Source organism: Myxocyprinus asiaticus, chromosome 28 (genome assembly GCF_019703515.2).
Source record: "Myxocyprinus asiaticus isolate MX2 ecotype Aquarium Trade chromosome 28, UBuf_Myxa_2, whole genome shotgun sequence".
NCBI lineage: Eukaryota > Metazoa > Chordata > Actinopteri > Cypriniformes > Catostomidae > Myxocyprinus > Myxocyprinus asiaticus.
Genome location: NC_059371.1, coordinates 32,061,706 through 32,087,633, shown reverse-complemented (window position 1 = coordinate 32,087,633; position 25,928 = coordinate 32,061,706). Strand labels below are relative to the sequence as shown.

General features: G+C 38.5%; 1 protein-coding gene across 1 annotated transcript in view; it reads right to left on the bottom strand.

Moving 5' to 3' along the window:
* The window catches only part of LOC127419296 (plexin-A1-like), a 304,625-nt gene extending 278,919 nt beyond the window's left edge, over positions 1–25,706 (bottom strand). Inside the window, exons 1-2 of the mRNA XM_051660595.1 lie at positions 25,570–25,706; positions 11,213–12,599 (exon numbers count right to left, since the gene is read on the bottom strand). Coding sequence (XP_051516555.1) covers positions 11,213–12,400 — 1,188 coding nt within the window. The 5' untranslated portion in view covers positions 12,401–12,599; positions 25,570–25,706. The remainder of the gene's footprint in view (positions 1–11,212; positions 12,600–25,569) is intronic.
* Between the last annotated feature and the right edge of the window lie 222 nt (positions 25,707–25,928).

Sequence of the window (25,928 nt, the reverse complement as noted above, 5' to 3'; positions counted from 1 at the left end):
ATCAAAACAGAATTTAAGACTTTTAGGATTTCATTTCAGGCCTCCTCCTCTAAACAATGCAAGTGAATGTCCTCCATTTTTTGACGGTCCAAAATACATATTTAGGATGCATCAAAATAATCCAGTCAACTCCAGTCGACAAATAAAGTTCTTCTGAACGCAAACGATTGATTATTTTTTAAAACAAAACAATACTTATATACTTTTTAACTACAAATGTTCACTTCCGTACATCTCTGTAACATGCGCTCATGAGAGGAATGACGTAAACTCGTTGATAAGGTCACGCGTCACGTGGAGGAGGAGTCAGGAAGTGCATCATTGTTTACAAGAGAAACTTGTGCTGTTCATAAACCAAAACAGTCCAAAACCATTTCAAAACAATATAAAATAAAATAAAAATAATTTCCAAATAATAATAATAAAAAAAACAATGTAAACAATGACGCACTTCCTGACTCCTCCTCCACGTGACGTGTGACTTTACCAACGAGCTTACATCATCCCTCTTATGAGAACACGTCACAGAGATGTACTGAAGTGAACATTTGTAGTTAAAAAGTATATAAGTATTGTTTTGTTTCTAAAAATAATCAATCGTCTGCGTTCAGAAGAACTTTATTTGTCAACTGGAGTCGACTGGATTATTTTGATGCACCCTAAATATGCATACATTCATATGAGTACATTCACCTGCATTGTTTAGAGGAGGAGGCCTGAAATGAAATCTTAAAGTCTTAAATTCTGTTTTGATGAAGAAAGAAACTCAGATACATCTTGGATGGCCTGAGGGTGAGTAAATTATCAGCAAATCTTCATTTTTGTGTGAACTATTCCTTTAAGCGCTTAGGGGGTTAATCTGCTTTTTTTTCATAAATGAAAAACATAAATGTATTACCACTTACATCTGCACAGACAATGAAGCAAAATCACAACTGAGCTTGTACTAAATTTTGCACATCTGCACAGACAATAAAGCGAATGCACAGCTGCGTAACTCGCATTGTGAATAGGCCAGCTTTGTAACAATGCGCTGTTGTGAAAATCCTATAGCCCCTGAAAAACGCAAAATTAATCTGTCTATAACATGAAGAATCGACAACACAGTAACATAAGAGCTATACTTCACTATAATCATTATATTCTATTATGACACGGCTCTCTGGAATACTCGATTCTGATTGGTCAATGGCACCATCCAGTGGTCAGATATTGCTCTGTAACAACCACAAATCCAGGGATTTAGACATATCAGACCGCTCATCCGGGTTCTGCGAGCTGTCTCTCCTGCTTCTCAGCTCACTGTGCGATCTCTACAAGTAAGCTAATAAATGAGCATTTATTTATTTATTTGGCAAGTAGTCTTGTAATAGGCTGAAAAATGAGGAGTCAGAAGGTCAGTTTTACAAAGTAAACATGCACCCTGGTCCTGATCACCCTGTTGGAGTTTATTGTGCGATAACAACCGGCTGACTGCACATTATCCTTTCCTTATTTCATGAATTTATTTCATCACAAGGTCTTATAAGTTGATGCCTTTACGTGCACATCACCATGGTGAGGCGGCTGTCACAGTGATACTAGCTGCCCTAATTTTATAGACTAGATATAGCTGGTAACCCACGCTCCCTTTGGTGGGAAAATGGAAGAACCAAACAACAAACAAAATCTGTTTGGTGAGAAATGGAAAATATAAATGAAAGAATCCATTTGCAACTACAGGCTCATTTGCTAAATGTACTGTATCATGGTTACCAACAAATATCTCCCAGGAGCAATATCAGTGCTTTAATCGAACAAAAACAGATGAAAGAACTTGCCTCACAAATAACGTCTATTCAAACACACAATTAGCAAAGCTTTTAGACTGCAAATAGTCCAACCATCATAAAGTAAACTGTGTCTCCCACTCGATCAGAATGTAGTCTCATTTTGGCATTTGGAGCTGTAACTGTTGTTTTCCATTAGCGAGTTAAATTTTTTCTCATTTTTACTGGCTGCACTGGATACACCCACTAAAAACCCTTCAAGATTGTGACAGGACCAAAGGGGACATCCAACTCTCATTACACATGCAAAACATTTGATATTTTCCTGGAACCTCTGACCTCACTGTCCAGTAATGCTCTATCATCTAATCATACACCCTGTCATTACAAATGGACTCCAGCTATAAAGCCTGCTAGAAACGTCTTGGACAGTGGTTAACTATGGGGGAAAGGAACAAAATAAAGTTCTAAAAGCAATTGTGACCTCTTCAGAGTGTTACAAGTCTCCCTTTAGCTCTCCAGCTTGGGCTGAGGTGTCAAGAATGAGAAATAGCTTTGTACTTTCAAAAGTTGTTCACCATCTTTCTTTGCAGGTCATGCTAGTTATATACTGAAATTTGCTTACCAAAAGTGGCTGGCCATAATTCATAATGATGAAGCAAGTTTTCATCTGTAGAAAGAAGAGGATTATGGCTGAACATTTCCTGCACAATATCAAGAATGACTGTAATTCTCAGACCATGCTGAAAAGACCAGTAACTGTGGTATTGCCATGTATGACATGCTCCTGGATTAACATCTTTTGTTGGTCCTGGAACAACATTTCAGTCAAACAAACGTAACCCTAACCTACCTCTAATATCAAAGGTTAATGATAGCTTGACAGCTATGAAAAATTATTAAAAATTAATGTTGTTCAAGACCCAACACCAGCCCTGAGACTGACCTTTACCCTCACCCCTACATTCTTATTGGTTGATTTGGATGTTGTTCCAGTCAGGACTGTTTCTGACCATTTTGGCGCCCTAGGCGAGATGCCTATTGGCACCCCTATCAGGGGGCGGGGGTGGAAAGCTGAGTGTGGTGTGGTGGCGGCCTCCTCATTGGCGCCCAACTCCAGCTGGTGGTGCCCAAATAAAGATGAACTTGGCTAAATCACAGTAAACTGGTATGTCCAGCCTTGTGAAGTAGCTTAACTTCACTAGAAACACTGCATTGGTTGAAAGGTATGGTAATGATGGTCAACTAGTTAACAAGCAGTCCAACAACCAACTAGTCAATAAGGGGTTAGCTAGTTTATCTAGATCTTTTATATACAGTATACTGTATACGTATATACAGTAGTGCTTGAATTAGTGTGCTAACAAAGTCACTGTAATCTTTTCAAATTTTCATCTTTACATGTATACCAATTCAAGTGCCACCGCTACACTTAAAACTACACTTTTACACTTTAAATTGTTTTTTTTTTTTTTTTGTTGAGCATTGTGTTTTTCAAAATAAGTCTCAGTTTTGTTCCATTCTGTTCCATTTTGTTTGGACAGAGCGTCCAGCTTTTTTGAAAGCAAGAACACATTATTTATCATGCAATGCCCCCTAAGATACCAATTTGGTTTCATAGAAAGAATATTTTTGCTAAATTCTTTTGATGTGGCTTGTTGTATTTCTCATTTCAGTTTCTTGGTGAAATGAACACTAGAGATGGTAAAACAACAATGACTTTTTTTTTCTTTCACTCAAATCACGATTAAAAGGGCAGATTAACAGTTCATAAACACATGTCCCTCACACAATGCTATCTTATGACTCAAACACTTTTACTATAGTGCATGACTTGTAACGCGATACATTTCAATGTTTGCATTACATAACCAAATACATTTACAAGTTTGTTCGAGGGTGATCTAATTGTGCTGTTGCTCAACTGATGAAGCGTTGCACTTGCGATTCAAAGGACTTGGGTACGAGTCTAGAAATGCATCCGAGTTGAAACGTGAGTCAAAAGTGTTATAGAAGCATTACAAAATGATGTGGTTGCTGCAGAAATAGTGTTTTTCATGTCACATTTGCTTTAAATGACACTGATGGTTTGATTTAGTTTTAAGGTTTAGGGTAGAAAGGTCAGTTTTGTTGATTAGTTTGTTGATTAAACATTTAACTCGCTGGACATTTCACCTCGGAACTGCCGTGATGCGTGTAAGGAGCCACGTAATATCATTTAGCAGAAAATGTCGCCACAGTCATGTAATTATCAGGGCTTCCCTAAGACTGATTAGTCAACCAGTGATTCATGAAAATATTTAGTTTTAAACATGACTAATTCCTGATCAGCCAACCAGCCCAAAACCTGCATGAACCAGCATGGAAATTTATTCTGGATGAAGTTATTCACTCTTTTCTGCAGAGAAGGTATATCCCAGCTTCTGTATGTGGTTGTTTTTAAGCCTTTTGTGGAAAATGAAATAGACTGATGTTCTCTGGATTCATCCCATTGCCCACCACCACAGGAAACAACAAATACAGCTGCACACGCAGCCTGGCAAATAGCCCCGCACACAACTACACACTCATAGGCTTCATGCTTGAACACAACCACCTACCATCCCACACACACACTTTGTACGGCTCCCACACAAATAGACATCAATAAATAATTACACCAACAATTAGATGGGGAGCACTCCAATCCTGACCTGTTAAGAGATTTGCAACCTACACACACAGTCACCATCTGAAAGGCTGGGAAGGAGGGGGAGCAGGGGTCGTTTTTCTTACCACCCAGTTAACTGGCTGACTTATTGATTTAAAATGACCATCACAGTGAGCTCATACTGTTGTCTACACTTTGTTTGGCCTCTCTCAAGGCCAAATTTGATCTGAATAGCTTATGCTAAGGGTACAATGGATCAGAACATGCAGTTTTGCATAATTTCTGCACCACTGCAAGTACATTCAACATGTTTCCATGAACACAGTGCAATACAGCTATTAAAATTATACTTGATACGTTTTAGCCTTTTGATGATATTCAATCTATGTCTCGATATTTATGTATTTGCTCTGAAAAGGCTTTAGTCAAAGGAACTATCATTGACCAAACAGACAAAAATAAATGTGGGTTTTCCCACATTGTTTATCAATAAATGCACAATGAAGATAGATATTTTAATCGTTTTAATTTTTATGAACCAGTATAACAATACAATGTAATAAACAGAAATGTTTACCCACATGTATTTTTACAAAAACTTTTTAATACATGAAAAATGCCAAACGATGACTTCGTGAAAATTTCTCTAAGTCATGACGCAAACAAATTGATTCATTGTTTGGGACAGTCAGAACTCCTTCATGGACAATAATCAAACTTATAGAGTTTAAACAGAATTAAAGCAAGTATTAAAACATCTCTGTTAACACACACTCTCGTATGGTGCAAAAAGAGGGATCGCAAAACTAGTCTAATGTAGACTGCTCTTTAACATAATGGTCAAATAAGAAGCAAATCAAATTGTCACAAATGTAGCATTAACATTTGATTGTCCAGCCCTATTTAGTAATCCATACGTTATGAATGGATATTTACTGTGCATTTTCTTCCTTTATGGTTACACCTCTGGAGGGGTTCCTTAACTTGTGTTCCAAAGCACTTTTTTTTTCCTGTCTGTGAAGAGCTCCCATGGACTTGTTCTATCATTAACAAGAGCAGCTCCTCAGGGAGTCTGAAGAACTAAACTGAATACTAACAGCAAGCAAATGATATTCAATGTCATGATTTAATCACAAAGTCTTTCATTAGGGAAGTTTTCAATAAGAATTGAGATTAAAAGACAAGACAGAAAATCTTTCAGCCATCAGTCTGCGGAAAAAAGGGGAACTTGACACAAGAAGGAAAACTGCTGGCAATCAAAATCACCAGCCAAGTGATCTATGGAGATAAGCGATAAATGCAATTATGCAAAAGAGCCAAGGGTGAGGAGCTGGTCCTGGTGTATTTTCGTTCATCAGTTAAACAATGATTTGTCTCAGTGGCGTTCACAAAATCAGCTAAAATCAGAATATGGAGAAAACAGAGTCGCTCAACAGTGATGCATTGTGCGATGTTTACCAGAGAGAACAATTCGCACGTCGTGATTTCACAAACATGTATGAACGAGACGTGTGTATTCAGGGTTGGGAGGGTTACTTTTGAAATGTATTCCACTACAGATTACAGAATGCATGCTGTGAAATGTAATTTGTAACGTATTCCGTTAGATTACTCAAAGTCAGTAACGTATTCTAAATACTTTGGATTACTTCTTCAGCACTGGTAGATTTTTTCACTTGTTTTGACTATAAAAACTCTGCCAGTACAGTAAGACAAAAGACACATGTTAAAAATACATTCTCTGAAAAACCTAAATATCGTATGCAGTGTTGTTTCTAAAAAAAGATCAATCAAATTGATCTTGTTCGAGGATTTTTAGATATTTTTACAGGAAAACAATACAAAAATTATTAGCAAGAATAAGATTTTTGCCCTAATATCAAAGGACTTACTAGAAAAAAAAAAGAAATTATGATCCAACGTGAATTTTCTTGATAAACAAATATGATCATGCCTGGTAACATGTGCATGTAAAATGGCTAGAAATAGCATTTTAGCTTAGCATAAAGCTGACAATTTACACAAGGTTTATTTCTATTTCTTGTGCTCCAAACTTACTTCAAACTTACTTCTCTGTCTGCACGTATGAATGTAACACATCATAAGAAAGTGTTTCACCGCTGTTCAAATGCACTTTGGATCGCACCATATATATGTATAAATGTTTTCCATCTGAAAGGACTAAATATTAAATGAAACAAATGACAATAAAATGCAAAGTAATCTCTTCAGTACTCAAAATACTTTTTGATTGTAACTGTATTCTAAATACCAATGATTTAAATTGTAATTGTAGTGGAATACAGTTACTTATATTTTGTATTTGAAATACGTAATCCCATTACATGTATTCCATTACTCTCCAACCCTGTGTGTATTGTTGTTATTGTGTTGCTGTGCTATTGTTGTGCTCCTTAATATCACCGGAGAACATTGAAAAGCTCATTAGCAATGCTTATTTGTTTTCTTTGTTTTTTTCCATTTTGTTTTTTTATGGGCACAATTCAGATCATTGAAACCCAGCTTGCATCTGGCACAGAAGGTGACCTGTAACTTTTAAAAGTTCCTCTGTTGTTATGGCAGTCATAAATTGTGAAGAGTTGGAGGAGAGTCTGGCGCACGCGTTCCACATAGAAATAGACCTAGAGACACCTTTTAGTAGAATTAGGTCTACATCCTGCAGATCAATAAGGTTTGAATGTATCCAAAAGACTCATGTCAACATCAAAATAGGCTATTTGGCAGCAAAGTGCATATTCTGTCAGGTCTTAAAGTTTAAAGCAGCCTCAAAATGCTGATCTCAAATGCATTGTGCTTCAAAATGCTGCTACATCATATTGCTGTATTAAATGACTTAAATAAATAGTTTAAACAAAAATGAACAGTCTGTTATAATTTGCCCATAATCATTGTGTTTTTTGAGTTGAATCATTTAAAGGAATCGGTTGATCTGAATCAACCAAATCGGATCTTGATGATTCACTTAATGAAGCAGATGGATCCAGTTCTTAAGATCAACTCAAAGTTACATTTCAATCAGTTTCCCACATAAAAAGTATTGTATGGCTTACAAGAAAACTTGGAATGCAGAGTAGTATGGACCATTTTTATGATCATTTTATGGCACTTTTACATCCTTTTTGAAGCATGAACACTCCAGTCCCCATTTATTGTGATAGCATGGAAAAAGCAACCAGTGCATTCTTCAAAATATCTCCTTTTGTGCCCCAAGGAAGGAACAAACAGGGTCACATTTGGATTTGGAAATACTATCTTATTTTTAAGAATGAGGCAAGTGAAATGGATTACAATGTAAAAGAGAGCACCAAGCACCACTGACAGCCACTGCATAAGGTGGGCCATAGATAAGCCAGTATGTAATTATTGTTTGGCTCTGCTGGCATGTCCTTGATGGACTGCAACACACCATCACAGATGGTAATCAAGTACCATCATGTACAGTGTCTCATTTACATATATGCATAGCTTTACCATGAGCAACGAGACAGGTGGGCAAGAAGAAAGACGTCAAAAGCAGTTATACTGTCTGTCTGTAAGAGACAAAGCCTGTCTGTCCGACTGCCCGCATCTCTACTCGTATTTCCCACTCCAGTTGGCTTTCCGTCTGTCTCTGCGTGCATCTCCCCCAAAGCATTCTGAATTATGAAAGTGTGCTTCGTGATTGGAAAATGACAACATTAATTGCTTGTAAGCAGAGCGCGGAGGCAGAGGGATTTTTGATCATGTGCTGATTGTGATGGGGTATCAATGAATAACACAAGGTGAGTGAGGGTGAATTATTCATAAGCTGGAAGCTCCTTGCCGGTGGAGGACCCTCGGAGCGTTATCTTTTCATCCAATTCAGTCAGCCGTGCCGTCATCATTACCAAGGCAGATTGCTCCAGGCCCACTATTATAATGGCAGCAGTTATTATCGTTAATGCCAATGTCAGTTATTCATCGACAGAATCTACCACTGTGGTCGCTTCTGCTATCAAGTTCTGTATGAGGAAGTGAGCATATGGCTGACACTACCCACAATGCACTTTAAGGGCAATTGTTTTGGTTAAATTATGCTGAAGACTGTTGAAGTCTGAGTAAACCCTGAAACATATTCTATGCAAAGTATGTAAACAAAAACACTTCTAGCTAGCTACGCAAGCTTGCATTTACACATCGTTGCATTCCGAAACGTGTAAAAAGACCATTCAAAACTCAATGCTAGTATGCTACAGTATGTAAGCCTGATTGTTTGTGTCCTGATAGTTTGCTTTTAAAAATCTGTGTGCATTACATTGTTAGCATTGCTGCAAAGTGCGCTATTGCATGCAAATATAGACACATTTATTAGTATCATCTTTTCAGTTTATTAATTGTTAAATTGCAAGACTTTAATTTCTTCCTGATCACACCTAATGTAAAATAAAACAAGTCTTCATCTCATGAGTGTGTACATTATTTTAAACATATCTGTCAAAAGTAATATTAATTTCTTTGTTGTAAAAATACTTAGTGCACCTTTAAGATTACTTACAAATTCCTGAAAAGAAAAAAGTAAAAGGAGAACCAAAAAGGGAGTCATAAAATGCTTATGAGAGCAGGATATAAGCAGGTCTCTCCTACTGTGATATGTATTCTGATGGTGATTACAGTTCAGCATATGATGAATGGAAAAATGAGCCTTACTGCCTGGTATGAATTTTAGAGTCTTGATGTATTTGCCAGAGAATGTCTGATAGGATCAAATATTGCTGTTATAAACTGAAGTGAATATAACATTTTCTCGTTTGGGGCATTTAATAAAGGTTGGCGGTGAAATGTAATAATTCATAATTCACCAGTGTTATGACAAAATACTTCAAAATGAGATGTCACGGCACTGGCATTGTGAGACGATAACTGCATCACTAAGACACTATCATAATATATCATAATACAACACGAGAAGGAAAGTCGGCACACCTTCTGCACACTATCTCGTTGTTATCTGCCACCATCCTTTCATCTTCTTTTCTTCCTTAATTACCAGTTCCATCCTTCTGTTCTTTTATTACTCTTCCAATTCTCCATCTCTGACTCGCTCCATCAGCCAAAATGCATTTTCTCTTGTACGTCGGAGTACAGTCGAATCACCCAGGAACACGCTGTACATACAATAGGAGGAGGATTTGGGCTGTTCTCTGGGAATAATCCCCTCATTCTGTGCTAGAGTGTTGTGTTCGGTAAAACTGCCGGCTTGGCTATTTCCTATGAGGGCCTGAGAGGAGACTACAGCTGAGAGTGCTGTCGATTAGCAATAAGCTATATGTCTGCACACTAGGCATGTGACGGTATTCGGTTATACGGTATATCACAGTAAATAACATGCACGATATGGATATCATGGGCATTTCAAATTACCGTAAATAATCCTAGATAACATTTTGGCCAATATTTTTTTCAGATTGCACAGTAGTTTTTGTTTTTTTTCATCAACGAATCAAGATTCACAACACTGTTTGTACGTGGCACAAATGACACATGCACACTCTGATGTAAACAAACCAGAGTGGAAGTGAATCGTGGCTAAAGAAGGAATGCTGCCGACCCTTTATCCACATTCTAATAGGGTTAAGTCAATAGAGTGTAAGTATTTTGGTTCCATAAAAAAGCAGAGGGATTGTTGGTTGGAGATAGTTTCCATTTGTGTAAAACGTTTGGGAGAAAAGTGGCTGCGAAACTGGCAATGTGGCACAATGATGATTTAAATATTAATTTCAAGTTGGAATACCACGCAATCGTACGCTGTCATACAGTGAGAGTGAACTTGTATTAAAGTTGTAGCTAGCACCTAGCTATATATTAGCAACTGGCTTGCTATCCGGAAAAAAAAAAAAAAAAAAAAAACATGCATACTATTGTTGTAGCCTAGTAGCTGGCTCGATAAAATTAGTCTAGCCTTACTTTAACAATAGTCTCAACAAGACAAGGTCTGTCCTGATCTGTAATGATCAGTGGCCCCATGGCATAATAACCATTTAGATATTAACACATCAACTAAATGTTATATTTGGCTATGTATCTATGGTGTTGATGGTAGATTTTTAAATGTGCAGGGTTCTTTTCAAAGTTCTTTGTTATCTGTTAATTTAAAGGCCAGTTTGGTATTAAAAAGAAATTAAACTTTGTATTAAGAGAACAACAATAAAGTTTTTTTTAATCGCTCAACCCGTTTTTGTAATGTAATTCAATACTGTGATAATACCGTGTACCATGATAGCAATTATCGTGACATGGAAATTTGATACCATCACATGCCTACTGCACACTAGCTTCTCTGTGGCAGCCCACATTGTTCTGACATAAGGACAAAGGTCCCACGAGAACTTTGGTGACAACAAGATGACAAATTTGAGAGTTCAAATCAATTATAACTTAAGAAAAGAAACACATGAAGCAATAGAATGGCAGGATGCTAATCCCATGGAATGGGCTAATGATGTGGCTTGTTAATGTGACTGGGGAGTGGAGGTTTCCCTGTTAAACAGTGGCTAGCTTCTGAGGACCTGCATCTAAGCACATAAACATGACATTCCCACCTGTTTTCACACCAATGATCTAGAAATAACATGCATTCTAGTAGTTACTTAATTGATTGATTGCTTCTACATACTGTACATCAACAACAAGGCTGAGTTTGGTGCTGTGAGGTACCTGAGGAAATATTAATTTGCATATCATGGCTAGAATCATCAACACACTTTGCATTTTAATTTTAACAATTAAAAAAGATCAAATGTAAGGTTAAACTTACTGAATTGATACAGTTCAATTCCTTGTTTAGGAGCCAGGGCAGGGACAGTTTGCCCTCACCACGGTAGCAGGATTGGATCCTTTCCTTAATCTTTTCCTTGATTTTACGCAGTGTGAACAAGCAAAGGGCTGATTCTTTCGGTGGCTTGGCCCGGTTCTTTTGGCCTTGAGCAAAAATGGTAAACAGCACCTCCTCTTGTTCAGAGATACCCAACAATCGTGCTAGCTTGGCGCCGGGTCGACTGAGGTAGGCGTCTTGGACCAGCCGGTATTCCACCCCATCCTTGGTACAGCCAATGGGAAACTCCACGTAGGAGTAGAACTTGGGGTCATCCACACATAGACGGACAATCTTGGAGGTGAAGAACTGTTCACCGCTGGCATCTGGTGAGGTGAGTTGGGTGTCCAGTTGGAGGGTTAGATAGTAGATGAACTGCTCGCTGCTGAAGCCATAGACATAGTAGATGTCAAAAGTAGGGAACTTTGATAGCGTGTCCGATGGAATCTTGAGCTGCGAAGAAACAAACTCATCCTGGTAGACAAAGCTGAACATATCAGCATTCTCCTCATTGGCCATCAGCTTACGACTGGAGAGAGTTGGGAAGTACTCAGATTTGCCCTCAATGGGCGTACCTACAAATAATTTACCACTATCTTCACCTTGTGTTCCGCTAATAACCACGCCTGACATAGTGCCTGCCTCAGACACACTTGAAAGGTAGTGCTCTTTGCGGTGATGTGGCTCACCCAGTTTAAAGAGGTCATCCAATCTAAGGAACTGGCATATACCCTGCGAGGTGCTTCCGCATGCAATGAGCCTGTTCTGGCCTGAATCCAGCAGCAACAACTTGTTGACGTTGCTAGTCTGTGACAACTCGTGAGGACAGGACTGAACACCAGGTGGTGGGTAACATTTTTCATTATCCACCACAGGACCTGTAACATGGCTTCGAAGCATGGTCAGGTTGCTGGAAAGCTTGTAGATCCAATTGACAGCACCGACATAGACTTCACCCGTTTTGTTATGGACGACCAGGTGTGTAAGCCCTCCCTCTGGTGGGGTGAAGGTTCGGAAGGAAGAGAGGTCGACCTCAAGCCCCCCATGATGAGGAAGGAGAGAGAGGAAGAAGAGGAGGAGGAAGGCCTCGCAAAGAGAGGCGGGAAGGGGCCTCCTCCCATACGGCAGCATTTTTTGTATCTTTCGAAAAGGAAGTGATAGGCAAGGTGATCTTCACCTTTCTGATCCGAGGCCCGGAAACAACCTGGACAGTGTCTGTTAGGCTGTGATGAGGAGAGCGGCTTAATGACACAATGTCCTCTCGGCTGCTCTCTCTCTTGGCACGGAGCTGTCGTCTACACCATCATCTGAATCTCCATGGCCGCTCGCCCTGCAATGGTAAGAAAAAACCATCATGAGTGTTGACGAAAAACAGAATAGAACATTGTGTATCGATTCGACTGGGTTTTAAGCGTACTGGCTGCCAAAGAGAAAAAGAACTCATAATACATAAACATAAATATCTTATAGTGGAGCCTTGGGTGGAATCCTATACAACATTTAATGAGTGTGTCAAGCTAGCAGACAACAGTGCACTCTGCAAACTCCACTCTGATAGACCTGCTGTGCCCTTAAATATTTCACACAATCTGTGCCAGCTCAGCTGGCACAAAAATGAAAGAGTAAGAGTGAGACTGAAGGAGTAGAGGAAGTAAGGAATGAGGGAGAGATGCAATAACAGTGTAGACTAGTTTACCAATTCACCTTGAGGAATGCCATAAGCTGGAAAGTGTCAGCAATAAATGTTCTAATTTCCTCACACTTGCTCAGCGAAGCCATTCAAGCTGACCCCGAATCAAACAAGAGCACTTTCCTTGAACCGCGAGAAAGCGATCGGGTTTTAAAATACCACAGTACCGATAACATACCCTCTTGACTCTACCACAGGGCTGCGGAAGAGGAGACTATCCATCAGATCCTTTCTAATTGAAAGTCTAATGACATTCATGTGATCATGGACGATGTAGAGGAGCCTTGGGTGTCCAGTGATACCCTCGGAGTGCAAAGCCACTTAAACAAGGGCAATCTCAGGCCGCTCACTGAGCCAGCAGCAGAAACTGTCTGCTGCTCTGACCTTCTCTAGTGTTTAAAACAGAAGCATCATTGTATCTCAGATGACATTTATCTCACTTCACAAGACTATTGAGCGAGGAGGCTGCCTCTGGGTCTCATTCACCGCTCAATGCTGTGAGCCACACTGTGGGCTGACTGTTATGCGTAAGACTACGAAACCACTGCGCAAGAGAGCAGATACGCATACATACTGGGAAAAATACACAAGCTACATGCAAACAAACACATACATATATATTTCCAAAGAATATCGCAACTTGAGGCATTCAGTTTGGCCCCATTCCAGGTGTTTCCACCAAAAAAGGCAGTTCTGGGACTGAGAAATCAAGTAACCCTTGGAATTAAACCCACAACCTCACAGTTGCTAGCAATATTCTCTACCAGTATTTAAATAAGTTCTGACTGGCACATCAAAGGAAGCTTGTGATGGCATAAAGACACTTAATTAATTTTGTAAACAAGGCCACAATGTGGCATGCTTGTATGTGGGCAGGTTATGTAAAAACAGTCAGTTGGAAAAAGGGTAACAGAAAACAAGAATTAAGTACGATTTTCAGCTATTTTGAGTTTCTACAGTATCTATCCAAATTTCTCAAATACTTAATATTGATCATCAAAGCTGAGCTCTTCTCAGTTAAACTGACTCACAGTAAGCACTCCAACATGCTTTTTAGCTCAGTGAGAGCAGGACATTGTCAAAGCAATTCCTGCTGTAAAGAAACATACAAAAATTGCCTAAAAATAATCAAGGAAAAAACTAAAGAACTCAAGAACATACTTCAAATTACACTTTCAACAGTGCTGCACCTGACCCATAACAGGACTATAAAATCTGTCAGAGTTTTGACTTATCTGGGCCACAGATATGCTAATGAGAAAGCAGAAGTTGTTTTAAATGCACATTCAATGGACCATTTACTGTTTTGGCCAAAAAAAAAAAAAAAAAAAAAAGGAATTCAAAGAAATTGAAACTACAGCATAATACACGTGCTGTGATTTCTAATACTGCATAGAGGTCTGCAACCCGACCTGAGCCTAACCTGTCGGATTTCAGGCCGGGTTCAGGAAAGTTTATCAAGTATGACTTCGGGTTGGTTTTGGGTTTGTAACTAATGAAAAAAATAATTGGCCTACCTTGTTTCGCAGACGCACATTTATGACACGCTGTTCACAACCAACATGTTTTTGCACTGTTTTGCACTGCACTGTTGTTCAATTGTTTCCTTTTGTGAACATGTGCTGGATGGACATCTTTGCCGGTTTCACATTGTCTCATGCATGTGTCACAAAAATTTGACAATCTGAAAAGTTCAGGCTGCAGAGAGAACTTCATGTGACTGTTACACACAATTCCAGATTGTTCTGCACCAGGCAACATTTCTGTGCTTGATAAATGGTAAGCCAATGTTTTTTTTCCCTCTGCTCTGGTGTGCTGAGAGGCCACCGTACTGTGTTTTTACTGCCTGTGTATATTTGCTCTTACTATACTGTTATGAATGTTGTCTACAATGCTCACTTACCTCCTATTATTTTGAGAAAAATTATAAAGAGAGGGTTGGGTCACGTGGTCTCTGGTACGTGTCAAGTTCGGGCCTCAAATTAGGAGGTCCCACCCACTTGCTCCAAACATCCTTATGCGTAGGCCCACACCAAGGAGAAAGGTGATATTGAATGAATCAGTTAGAGGTATGGGAGTTGCACTGCACCTTCAGTACAGCAAAACCTGCCTGGCTTAGGAAATGGCTGGCGGGACCGAGGCGTCCACAGTGATTTATTGCTTGTGGCACATAAATTACAGCACAGCCCATGAAAACGGCACCTCATACTTAAGCAAATTTATACACAGCGCCTCTTTAACATGGAGGTCACATCTCTGAGCATTGTGGCGTAGGAGGAAGGCAGGCCTCAGTGATGGCCACAACTAAACCACCCAGCGAGCCTCTGCAGGATCTGCTTTTTATTACAGGCACGCAGATCAGACACACACATTAATACACAGGGGCCTTAATCCACAAACAAACACACACACACGCACAGACCCCCACATATAAATTACTTTTTTTTTTCTCTTTCTTTCACTTTCTTTCTCTTTCTTTCTTGCTTTCTTTCTCTTTCTTTTTCTTTCTCTTTCTCTCTTTTCCTTTTTCTTTCTTTCTACTTATTACTTTCTGGGTTTTTTATTTCTTTCTTTCTTTCTTTTCTCTTCCTTTCTTTCTGTCTTTCTATTTCCTTTCTCTTTTCCCTTCTTTCTTTCATTGTTTCATTTTTTCTCTCCTTGTTTCCACCTTTTTCTCTCTTTCTTTCCTTCCTTTTTCTCTTCATTCTTCAGTATTTTCTTCCTTCTTTCATCCTTTTCCTTCTGTATTTATATCCCTTCTTCCTTCTTTCCTCCATTATGTTCTTCTTTATTTCCTTCCTTTCTTTCCTTCACTATTCACCTATCTCTCCTTCTTTCATTATTTCCTTCTTTTTATTCCCTTCTTTCCATCTTCTTTTTACAAACAATGCCTGCCAAAACTACTACAAAGCATTCAAACATGAAAACAGATTCTGGATATTATAATAAATGTGAATAGTAAATCCAATTTATGAGATAAAATGAAGATCTTAGATTAAGGTTATAAAATCCATGCAAATGGTGCACAGGACAAATATTTGAACATTACTATTGTTATGCTAGGCAAGGCCATAAGACATCCTATTTCATTCTGCTGAAATGATGATATAACAGTGCAAGTTTGTTTTTCAAAATAAATCGCAATTCGATTTTTTTGTTTGTTTTTGTTTTTGTTTTTTTGTCCAAAATTATTTTTATTTTTCATCCGGCTTTCAAAACATTTGAGTTGAAAATTTCTTCAGGTTTATACATCAGACATTACTATAATATTGGACAAAAAAAGACTTCATGTCAATTTAAAACAAAAGTAACTTTTTTCCAGATAACATTTGAATACTTTCTTTTGGCTTTAGCCTATTAATGTAATTTTGCAAACAACAAAATAATTGTAAATAATAATAATAACTGTCTTGACAATATCATACTTACTATTTTTCTCAAACTGTACAAATTGGTCTTTACACATGAAAATACTGTATATTGATGCCTTTATATTTTAAGAAGGTGGTTATCATATTTGGGGGTCCTTGGCATCAAAAATTTGTGGAAAACCCCTGGTTTAAAGGACTGTGGTTTCTGCATTTCCTTAGCTTAGTCCAAGTACACATTTTGGAGTGTCCAAAATGTCCAAGAAACTAAATCGCATTTGCAACACATTTAATAAGTAAAACAGAATCATCAGGGTAAAATAATGGAGGGCAGGATCTGATTTTATCCACCGGGATTTCATTGGATGTTAGCCGAGGTGCACCTGTTTATATTGGGCTATTGTTGAGCGTTGTTGGTCGTTTAGGGGGTGATAATGGGGGGGGGTGGGGACTGTCATGGTGTCAGTGGGTCACACGCTAAGGAGTGATGCTATAAATGGAGGACAGTGTTCTCTGATTTTGGCACATACACAGTGCAACAGGCTTTCTGCACAATAACCTCCTCAGTGTGCTGTACTCCTGCAGACACCGGGCCCTCCCCACTGCACGGCCATTAGTCAAACCTAAACAATACCCACCCTTAGCACGAGAGAGCGTGCTGTAGAGTTTAAAGCCCTGAATGGAGGTGGAGTGCTGGTTTCTGTGGTCATTTAAACAGGGCAGGACTGATCTGGCTGTGTTAGATTAACAATTAAGGTGCTTTCTAGCCTTTTTGTTTGTTTGTTGTTATATTTGCTTTGCAGAAGTCATCACTATTTTGTAGATTTAACTTTAAAGATATTATAAGATCAAAATTGATGCTTTTTATTTTCTTAATAGGCCCTAAATGTCCCCAGTCTTATTGTGCATGATTCAGGTTGGGTTACTTTATAATAGTGAACAAGTAGTAATAGTAATAGTGAACAACACTAATTATAAAAACACAATGCACAGTGCAAGTGACGATGGTGGTCTTTCATACTGCAAGATCTTTTCCAAAAAATGTCTGTTTTCTTGTATGTTTTACAGCTTGAGTAGAGACTACTGCAGTGCAGACAAATCTTAAATCAGAGTAGAAGGAATCTGTGCTCATAAAGTCACAATGGGCATAAATTGTGAGCTACTGTGGAAGACAAGACACTCCAAGGGAAAAAACCATCAAGCCTAATCACTGGCTCTTTTCGCATGGCTGCAAATGTAGCTGCCGCAGCACTTTGGGTGGATGCAGTCACGTTAACCCCGCCCCTGACGATACAACTGTGACCAGTCTTACGCAAATGCACAGGACACTAAAAGGCAGTTAGTCATGGCATATTAACACATACCTCAGTGATGTTAATGTTAATGTAAGGAACCATATGGTCAGTAAGTATGACTGTAGTGAAGTCATCCAAATTAAACCATATACACAAATACACGTATGCTCTCAAACAACCACATACCCAACTACTTCACTGTGTATATACTTGCACATAGTTGTAACTAGGGCTGGGCAATACATCAAATATTATATTCAGTACAAAATGAACCAACATCATGTGTATCGCAATGATTTCAATGCACTTTTTAATCAGCCATGAAAGACCAGTAGGCCAGTTTTGTATTTGCTCCTTGTGTCACCCCTTTAGACCCTCGTGACTGTTTGTGACAAACAAGAAAAAAAAAATTCTTTATTTTATATATATCATTAAATATCAATAGTTTGAAATTTTTATGAAAAGGCACATTTTGTTCAGGTCATGTGGTGTAACCTTGACAACACTTCCTGATATTCTGGACTCAAAAGCACGATATTTGTTAATATCCTATGTGTGTGTGTATATATATATATATATATATTGGCTGGAATACTTGGGTTGAAACCGTTGAATGTACAGGTAGTTCGGGTCAGTTTTTATCACCATTCGATATTAATGCGCTGTTTGTAACCCTAGCAACATAACATTATAGCGCAAGCAGAGTGAACTATAGCAATTGAAAACATTTCCTAACCATTTTCATCGGCATAGCAAATATAATGGAATTCATCTTGTTTTGCACAGAGGGTGAGAGAAGGAAATCATGACCTATTAAATGTGTCTTTCGCTGTCCAGCAAGGTGATGCAATAGGATTTAAACTGTACTGTGTTGTGTATGTTATGTGCTGAACTGCCACCTATAGCCACTAGAATGGTTGAATGGTTTTCCCATTATCATACAGTAAGTGCTACTTATACAGTCGTGTTGGTTTTTCCACATTTATGTTAAAATGACAATGAATAAAAATTAAATAATGCATTTTCTCTGGAGTGCCAACCCCTTTACGTTCTGTGGGTATTATTATTTTTGGATTGTGCATTTAAATTCACAGTTTTGACTAAGTGTGTGGTCGCACTACTTTTTCTCTATGTCTCAGTAGGCAGAGCTGTAGATCTAAAGACCCTTAGATAAAATTAACTGTAATTTTTTTGTTTTTCCAGTCAAAATTTGCGCTGCAAAACAATTCATGACAGCTGTAACTGATCAATTCTGGCAAGTGACCATGGTATAAGCGGGATAATCCACGGCTAGGTGTGCGTTAAACGATTTTAAATGCACTTCGCGTCGGGTGATTCATTTAGCCGTGGATTATCCCTATATATATATGTTCACCTTGAGAAATATTTTTGAATTTTTTTTTTTTTTTTTTTTTATAATTAAGTGCACTCTCATGTATTCAAGGTGCAAAGAAAGTATTTTTACGCATTTTACACCACTTTACATTTTTAATGTCATTATTTTAATTTATTGTAGGAAATGCTATAAATGTTTTTCAAAAATTTGTGAAATCAACATGGACTGGAAGACTGCATTTGTACAAACTTGACACGATTTCTCAGTTATCATCACCTCGGACAACTTTAATTGTCAAATTAATGACCTTCATATATATTACCCAGCCCTAGTGGTACCACATACACACAAACACACACATTCAAAATCATGTACAGTACAATGACTGATGCAAATGTAACTAAATGGAATGTGTACATCACAGAGTTTCCAACTACAACACCCATAAACAACACACACAGACAAAACAGACAAATCTCGTCCCATCTCTGGTTGTGTTAACAGATCCAAGTCCATTACCACACCTTAGTGTCTGGGCTACAGCTCCCACAGAGCCAATAAAAGCATGCAAGTTCAGTCATCAATAAAAAACCTTTATCCCTCTTGGGAAGCATTTCCGTTATTTCCTTATGCACCTCGCAGACGTTCATCCATCGCTTTTTGTCCTCTTTCACTGGCTAGCTCTCACCTGTTGTGTAATAGACTTAATTATGATAAATATGCATGCAAATCAAAGTGTTTTTCGTAAATTTCACAATTACAATTTATGATGTAATTTCTAAGCCAGCAACAATTATCTGTGGCAAGTGCCAAGCTAATACTCAGGCATGCCAGAATCAGATTGTAAAATGCTCTGCTCATCGAGGCAATGTACTTTAAACTACAGGAAAAATGGGCATAAAGACTTAAAATCCCATAACAGAAGCTCCTGAGCTCATGGAGTTTCATGTTCTGCAGGCCTCACTAGCACACATTCCATCAGGATTGCATCATTGGGCAACGGCCATTCTCTGGCCTTTTTCCCCTCACAAAGTGAGTGTGTAATAGGGATGGGCAACACGGTCAACTACAGTAGTTGTCCAACAACTGACTAGTTGATTTGTGAGGTTGACTAGTTTATCTAGATTTTGAACTTTTCAGAGAAGGTTTTAACATGCTGACAGTGGCTGTGCTTTAAATTTAAAGCTTGCCAACAGTCTACCAGTACTTTAACCCATTGCCAACTGACTAGTCGATTAGTGAGGTTGACTATCTGAATTTAATACAGGGAATGAAGAGACGCAAATTCTCACAGCGTTGTAGCATGCTGACTGCATGCTGTGCTTTTAACATGCTAACAGTCTACCAATAATGTGAGCCACTGCCATGGTCGACTAGTTTTCCAACAACTGACTAGATGATTAGTGAGGTTGACTAGATTATCTAGAGTTTTAGCATGCTGACAGCATGCTGTGCTTTTAACCTGCTAGCGGTGTACCAGAACTGTTAGCATGGTAAAATTCTCTCTAAAATCGGCTGCTTTAAAGCACCAGCGCTACAGCCAGACAAAGTATTTGTAACCACCTTAAATATCAATTTCAAGATAATCACTGTCAACACAAAACCCATAACATATCAATTTAAAAAAAAAACATACAGTTTTGCTCATCCCTAGCGTGCATGTTTGGGTACATGGATTTGTGTGCTGAGCTATGCTAAGTTTTGCTAAGTTCACATATTACGCTGCACCCAAACAGACTCACAAACAAACATCACTCAAGCACTTTCATTTTAAAAGACTTATCATGTGATAAAGTCATGAAGTCAACCACGAGAAGAAACCAAGTGTGATTTGGTGTGTATGCATGTGACCGCGCTTCCACCGTGTCATCTGTGTGACCTTTCTAGTCAGATATGTGTTCCTGATGAACGCTTTTGTGCTAACACAATTACACTCGGCTAATGAACAGAACAGTGAGATAAAGCCGTCTGAATGCTAGCTTCGGCCCTGCATCTCAATCTCCTTTAAAGGCTACATTTGCATCTTTAATAGAAATGAAATTCCTCATTAAGCATGCAAGCTGCTGATGAAATATGCTCATGGAGGAAGAAAGAGATAGAGAGGAAAGAACACATTTAAATCAGCACTATTTACTTTCTCCCCTTTAAGCTAATAGCGGTGGTCTCGTGTTAACCTATAGGAATGGGAATTGTAAGGAAATAATTTCAATGTTAAATTCCTTTATTACATTTAAGCCTAACATACATAGTCAACTTTATGTAAGCTATTCGTAGGTTAATTCCCCCAGAAAAGTATAAACATTGTGCCGCTATCAAAACATCGCTCTGTTTATTTGAGCATCTTGACTAGCCCAACATAGCCATATACAATCAACCAATGGTGTGAGTTTGGGGTGGGGCTACCTGTTTGTCCAACGAATTGCAGAGGAGGGTGTGTTTGAGAAACCTGTTTGAAAACAATCACAACAATCCCTTATAGGACAGGGAGGGAATATATTTCTGAAATCCTTTTGTGTTTCCTCGCAAAAGTTTTACGTTCCCTCACAATATATTTTGGGTTTCCTCACACTAAGTTTTGCAAAAAAATAAAAAACCAAACCATGGTAATACAAATCATAATCATTCCACCAAAGAAATAAATAAAACTGAAGTAACCATTTTTATGAATTTTGTTACCATACTTTTGGCTTTCCTGTTTTATTACAATGGCTTTACTATGAATATCACGGTTAAAATATGGTTAATGTAGTAAAACCATGGTATATTTTGTGGTTATTATGGGTTTACTACAAATACCATAGTTCAACTATGGTTACTGTAGTAAAACCATGGTTAAAGGAATATTCTGGGTTCAATGCAAGATAATGTCAATCGACAGCATTTGTGGCATAATGCTGATTACCACAAAAATTTATTTCGACACATCCCTCCTTTGTGCTGGTTACAGAGGGGAACTTACAGTGGAAGTGGGGGCCAGTTTTTAGAGGGTTTAAAAGCAGAATTTTTTAGCTTAACTTGTGTTGAACCCAGAATATTCCTTTCATTTTCATAAGGGATGGATAAAGCTATTGTGAGGGAACACAAAATAATTGCGAGGGAACAGAAAACTTATTGTGAGGGAACGCAAAACTATTTCAGAAAATAAATTCCCTCCCTGTCCTCTAAGGCAGTGGTTGTCAACCAGGGGGTCGGGACCCACTAGGGGGCCTCAGCACACTTCCAGGGGGGCCTCAAGATCTCTTAAAATTATTTAAAATATGATAGATTATTATAATCTTTATATAATTATTATAATTAAACTTACTGAAAATGCTAAAAATGTAATAACTCTCTTCAACAGCATGCTTTTTATGAAGAATATACAGTTCTAGAGATTTCTGGAATCACAAGTTTTAAGGAAATATCTTATAATAGATATATCTTACAATATAAATATCTAATATTTCCTCTGACAATGGGGGGCCTTGGAGTCAAAAAGGTTGAGAACCACTGCTCTAAGGGGCTCTGTAAAAACAAGTTTGGCTAGTGGCAGAAATTACACACTTCACCTTTAACTGTCCCTTTAATGTTTTTTGTATTTGATAAATTGGTCCTAACTAAATCCTGAACAAATATACTAATACTAAACAATGAAAAACACTACTTTTTGATGACATATTTCAATATTGTTTTTAGAAAGTATTATTTATTGGGACAAAACAATGTTCTGCTTGTGTATCTTTAACAACACATTGTCATATGCCAGTACTGTCAACCTGTCAGTAATTATTAACCAAACAGATATTAGAAACACCTACAAGTGGTTTATGTATATTAAGCAATGATTGGAGAAAGTATTTTATCATACAAAAAAATAACACTTCAATTTTAACTGAACAGAATATCTCGAAAATCATTCAATTTCAGTATTATTTAAACAATAATTAATACTTTTTTGGTTCCCTACCTTCTTACCGAACTAGCATTATAGAAGAGCACCGCAAGATTTAAGCAAAGTGAAAGAATTCCCAAAGAGCTTATTATGGATCTTCCACATGAGAGAAGTCTGTGGTTTATAATGCTTATAAATTAGGCCCGGGGAGCGAGAAACCTGATCCTAAAGTCAGCAATTAGGGCACCTTGTCCTGAGAGTGTCTGAGCCCTACAAAGGAGTTGATCAGTCAGAGTGTGACAATTATGATGAATAGCCTCAGTAAGCCAGCTGTCTGACTGCTCCTTTGGCCATTAATATTGCTCGCTGCTCTACTGCAGCAAAAAGCCACAGAAGTCTTTGCTCACCCCTTTCAATTGAGGAATGTGTTGCCATGACAGTGACCGATTGGCTTGGCGGCAGACGGGTAGCCCGCTGATCCCAGCCAAGGGTTGAGGTTGGTGTGAGAACGTGTCAGAGCCCTGCGGGCGGAGGATCAGAGTCGGATCCACTGGAAAACTGGAAGCGCGTGTAGATGTGGTACTGATTAGCGGTGGGTGAGGGGGAGTGCTGCAGGTATTTCAGCTATGCTCCACATTTACCACACGGGAATCCAGCAATAATGACCTACGAGCAGATTTGAGCTATATAAGAGCAACAAAAAGCCGAGATGTCAAGTGCGTGGTTTTGAGGGTCCTCTACTTGCAAGACCTTTGCTTTTAGTTTAGCATGCGCCAAAATAGCAAACACGCTTAAGGAAATAGTACACTCAAAACTGAAAATTCTGTCATTATTTACTCGTTCTCATGTCGTTCCAAACCCGTAATACTTGCTTTCTTCTATGGAAAACAAAGGGAGATGTTTAGCAGAATGTAAGCTTCAGTCAACATTCACTTTCATTGCATGGAAAAAATCGCAAGTGTTACATCTCTTTGTGTCATTTCCAAAAATCTATGAACAGACTTCTTTATGAATAATTAAATGTTTTTAATAAATCTGTGATTACTTTTGGTTGATTTCAATTCAGTAATTTTAATATACATCTCATTTGTTGGCATTAAACGTTACTGTGTATTTACACAGTACATTTTAGGTCGACAATTAGCCCTAAACCTAACCCTGACTTAATCCTTTTTTGAGTCTGCAGACTGATCAGCCTGAGGCACAAAGCAGTGCACCTTGCATACAGCATATCGCAGATTTGATCAGGAAGTCAGATGGAAAGAGATCAGTCATTGAAGTTTATTGCTGTTGCCATCCAAGGCGGAGACTTAAACAGCTTTGACATAGCAGATTGTGGACAAACAAATACATCTCACTTCTGGCATCACTTTTGGCATCACTTCCATCTGAGAAATTTTGTGTATATATGGGCAGATTGATTTCACAGTGAAATTGGAAACAGTAGGTTGACTTTCCTTTAGCTAAAATCGGTCTGTCCTTCACAAAATGTGAAACACTGCACCCAGTGGCCAAAGCGGTAAATGCTGTTGGGAGTATGGGCACATGTAAGCTCCATTTTCCAGGTGTAATGTCAAAAGTGAGTCATGAAGCGAGTTGTTCTCAGCTGTACAGGCCGTAATACAGTGAAGAGTAATGCACACTTTATATACTGTTCCACACAACCCAAACACGAGACCTTAATCTAACCATCATCAGTGGAGTAAATATGTAATGTTAGAGGGAAAAATGCAACCTTTGATTCGCGTTCGACACAGATTATGTGAACGCGATTACTTCCTGATTTAAACGCAAGATCTGAATGCAGGTCTCCCAGGCTGCTGATGCAACACCCTTTCAGTCATGCAGCAGTCGGCATAATGTGGCCGATCACAGGATACCACAACTCTCAGAAACAACATGCCTTCCTGTGTAATCATGTTGCATACATGATAAGGATCTCGCGAGAAAAAGGAGTTTCAGTCTAGACAAACAGCTCTATGTCACGTTTCCACCACTGATGCACCAGCCATCATTTCAAGCATTTTATGATGAATCGATTCTGTTTGTAGCATTTTTAAGTTGCTTAAAAGCAAAGGATAGCACATGATAAAAGCATCTGAAAAGCATAAAGCAAATGATAAAAACGTCACTATACAGTGCACTCATAAACAACAATGAACAAACAAATGAGCAGCTCCAGCTTATTCCTTTACTACAGCTAATGTTGACGCTCATTATGTGTGAGTCATGGCTCTTGATATCAGTAAAATACTCTCCGTAATGAGATATAATTCTATAATTGTTTAATAATAACGAGGGTTTCATGAACAAAGTTGAACATTTCAATATTGACTACATTTCCAGACAAAAACATTGAATGGTGAAGTGTGTAATTTTTTGTGCAACAAGCATCAGCATTAAATGAGTAAAAAATACTATTTGTTTTCAAAGAGTTCTAGAACAGTCCCTCCATCTGCCATTGGTCAAGATATAGACAGTTCCACCCCCAAACTCACACCATTGGCTGCACCAGTGTTGCTATGTTTGGCTGGATGGAATGTTTTGATAGCATCACAGAGCCACAGTGTTAACACTTTTCGAAGAAATCAACCTAAAATAGCTTACAAATAGTTGTTTCTCCATATTAAGATGGAACAGAAAAAGTATTTTAACATCAAAGTAATTACACACTTCTTCAATGCATCCTCTCCACTATTCTTGGAAGCCCACAAGGCGCTAACTCCGTCAGTTAACTTACAAGTGTTTATTGGAGAGGGCTAGCGTATTTTCCCCTGCAGAGAGTTTTGGATATGACTCCAGTCTGGTGGCCTATATAGTGGCACAAAGATCAGGCCATTGTTCCATCCCTGTTTGCACTTCCCCCACTGCCAGTGCTGCTGGCTCATCTGGACAGGATTGGGAACTCAACAGGAAAAGGGGAAAGAATGGCACTGGAGTCTATAAAACTTTAAGAACTGGTTAAGTATGGACAGTAGGCAAACAGAGAGTCCAAACACACATGCACAAACTCAGACTGACACATGCACACGTGAACTCAACAAACAAACCTGTAGTCAATCAAATGAGTAAACACCGGTGCACTATCATTGCGCTAAC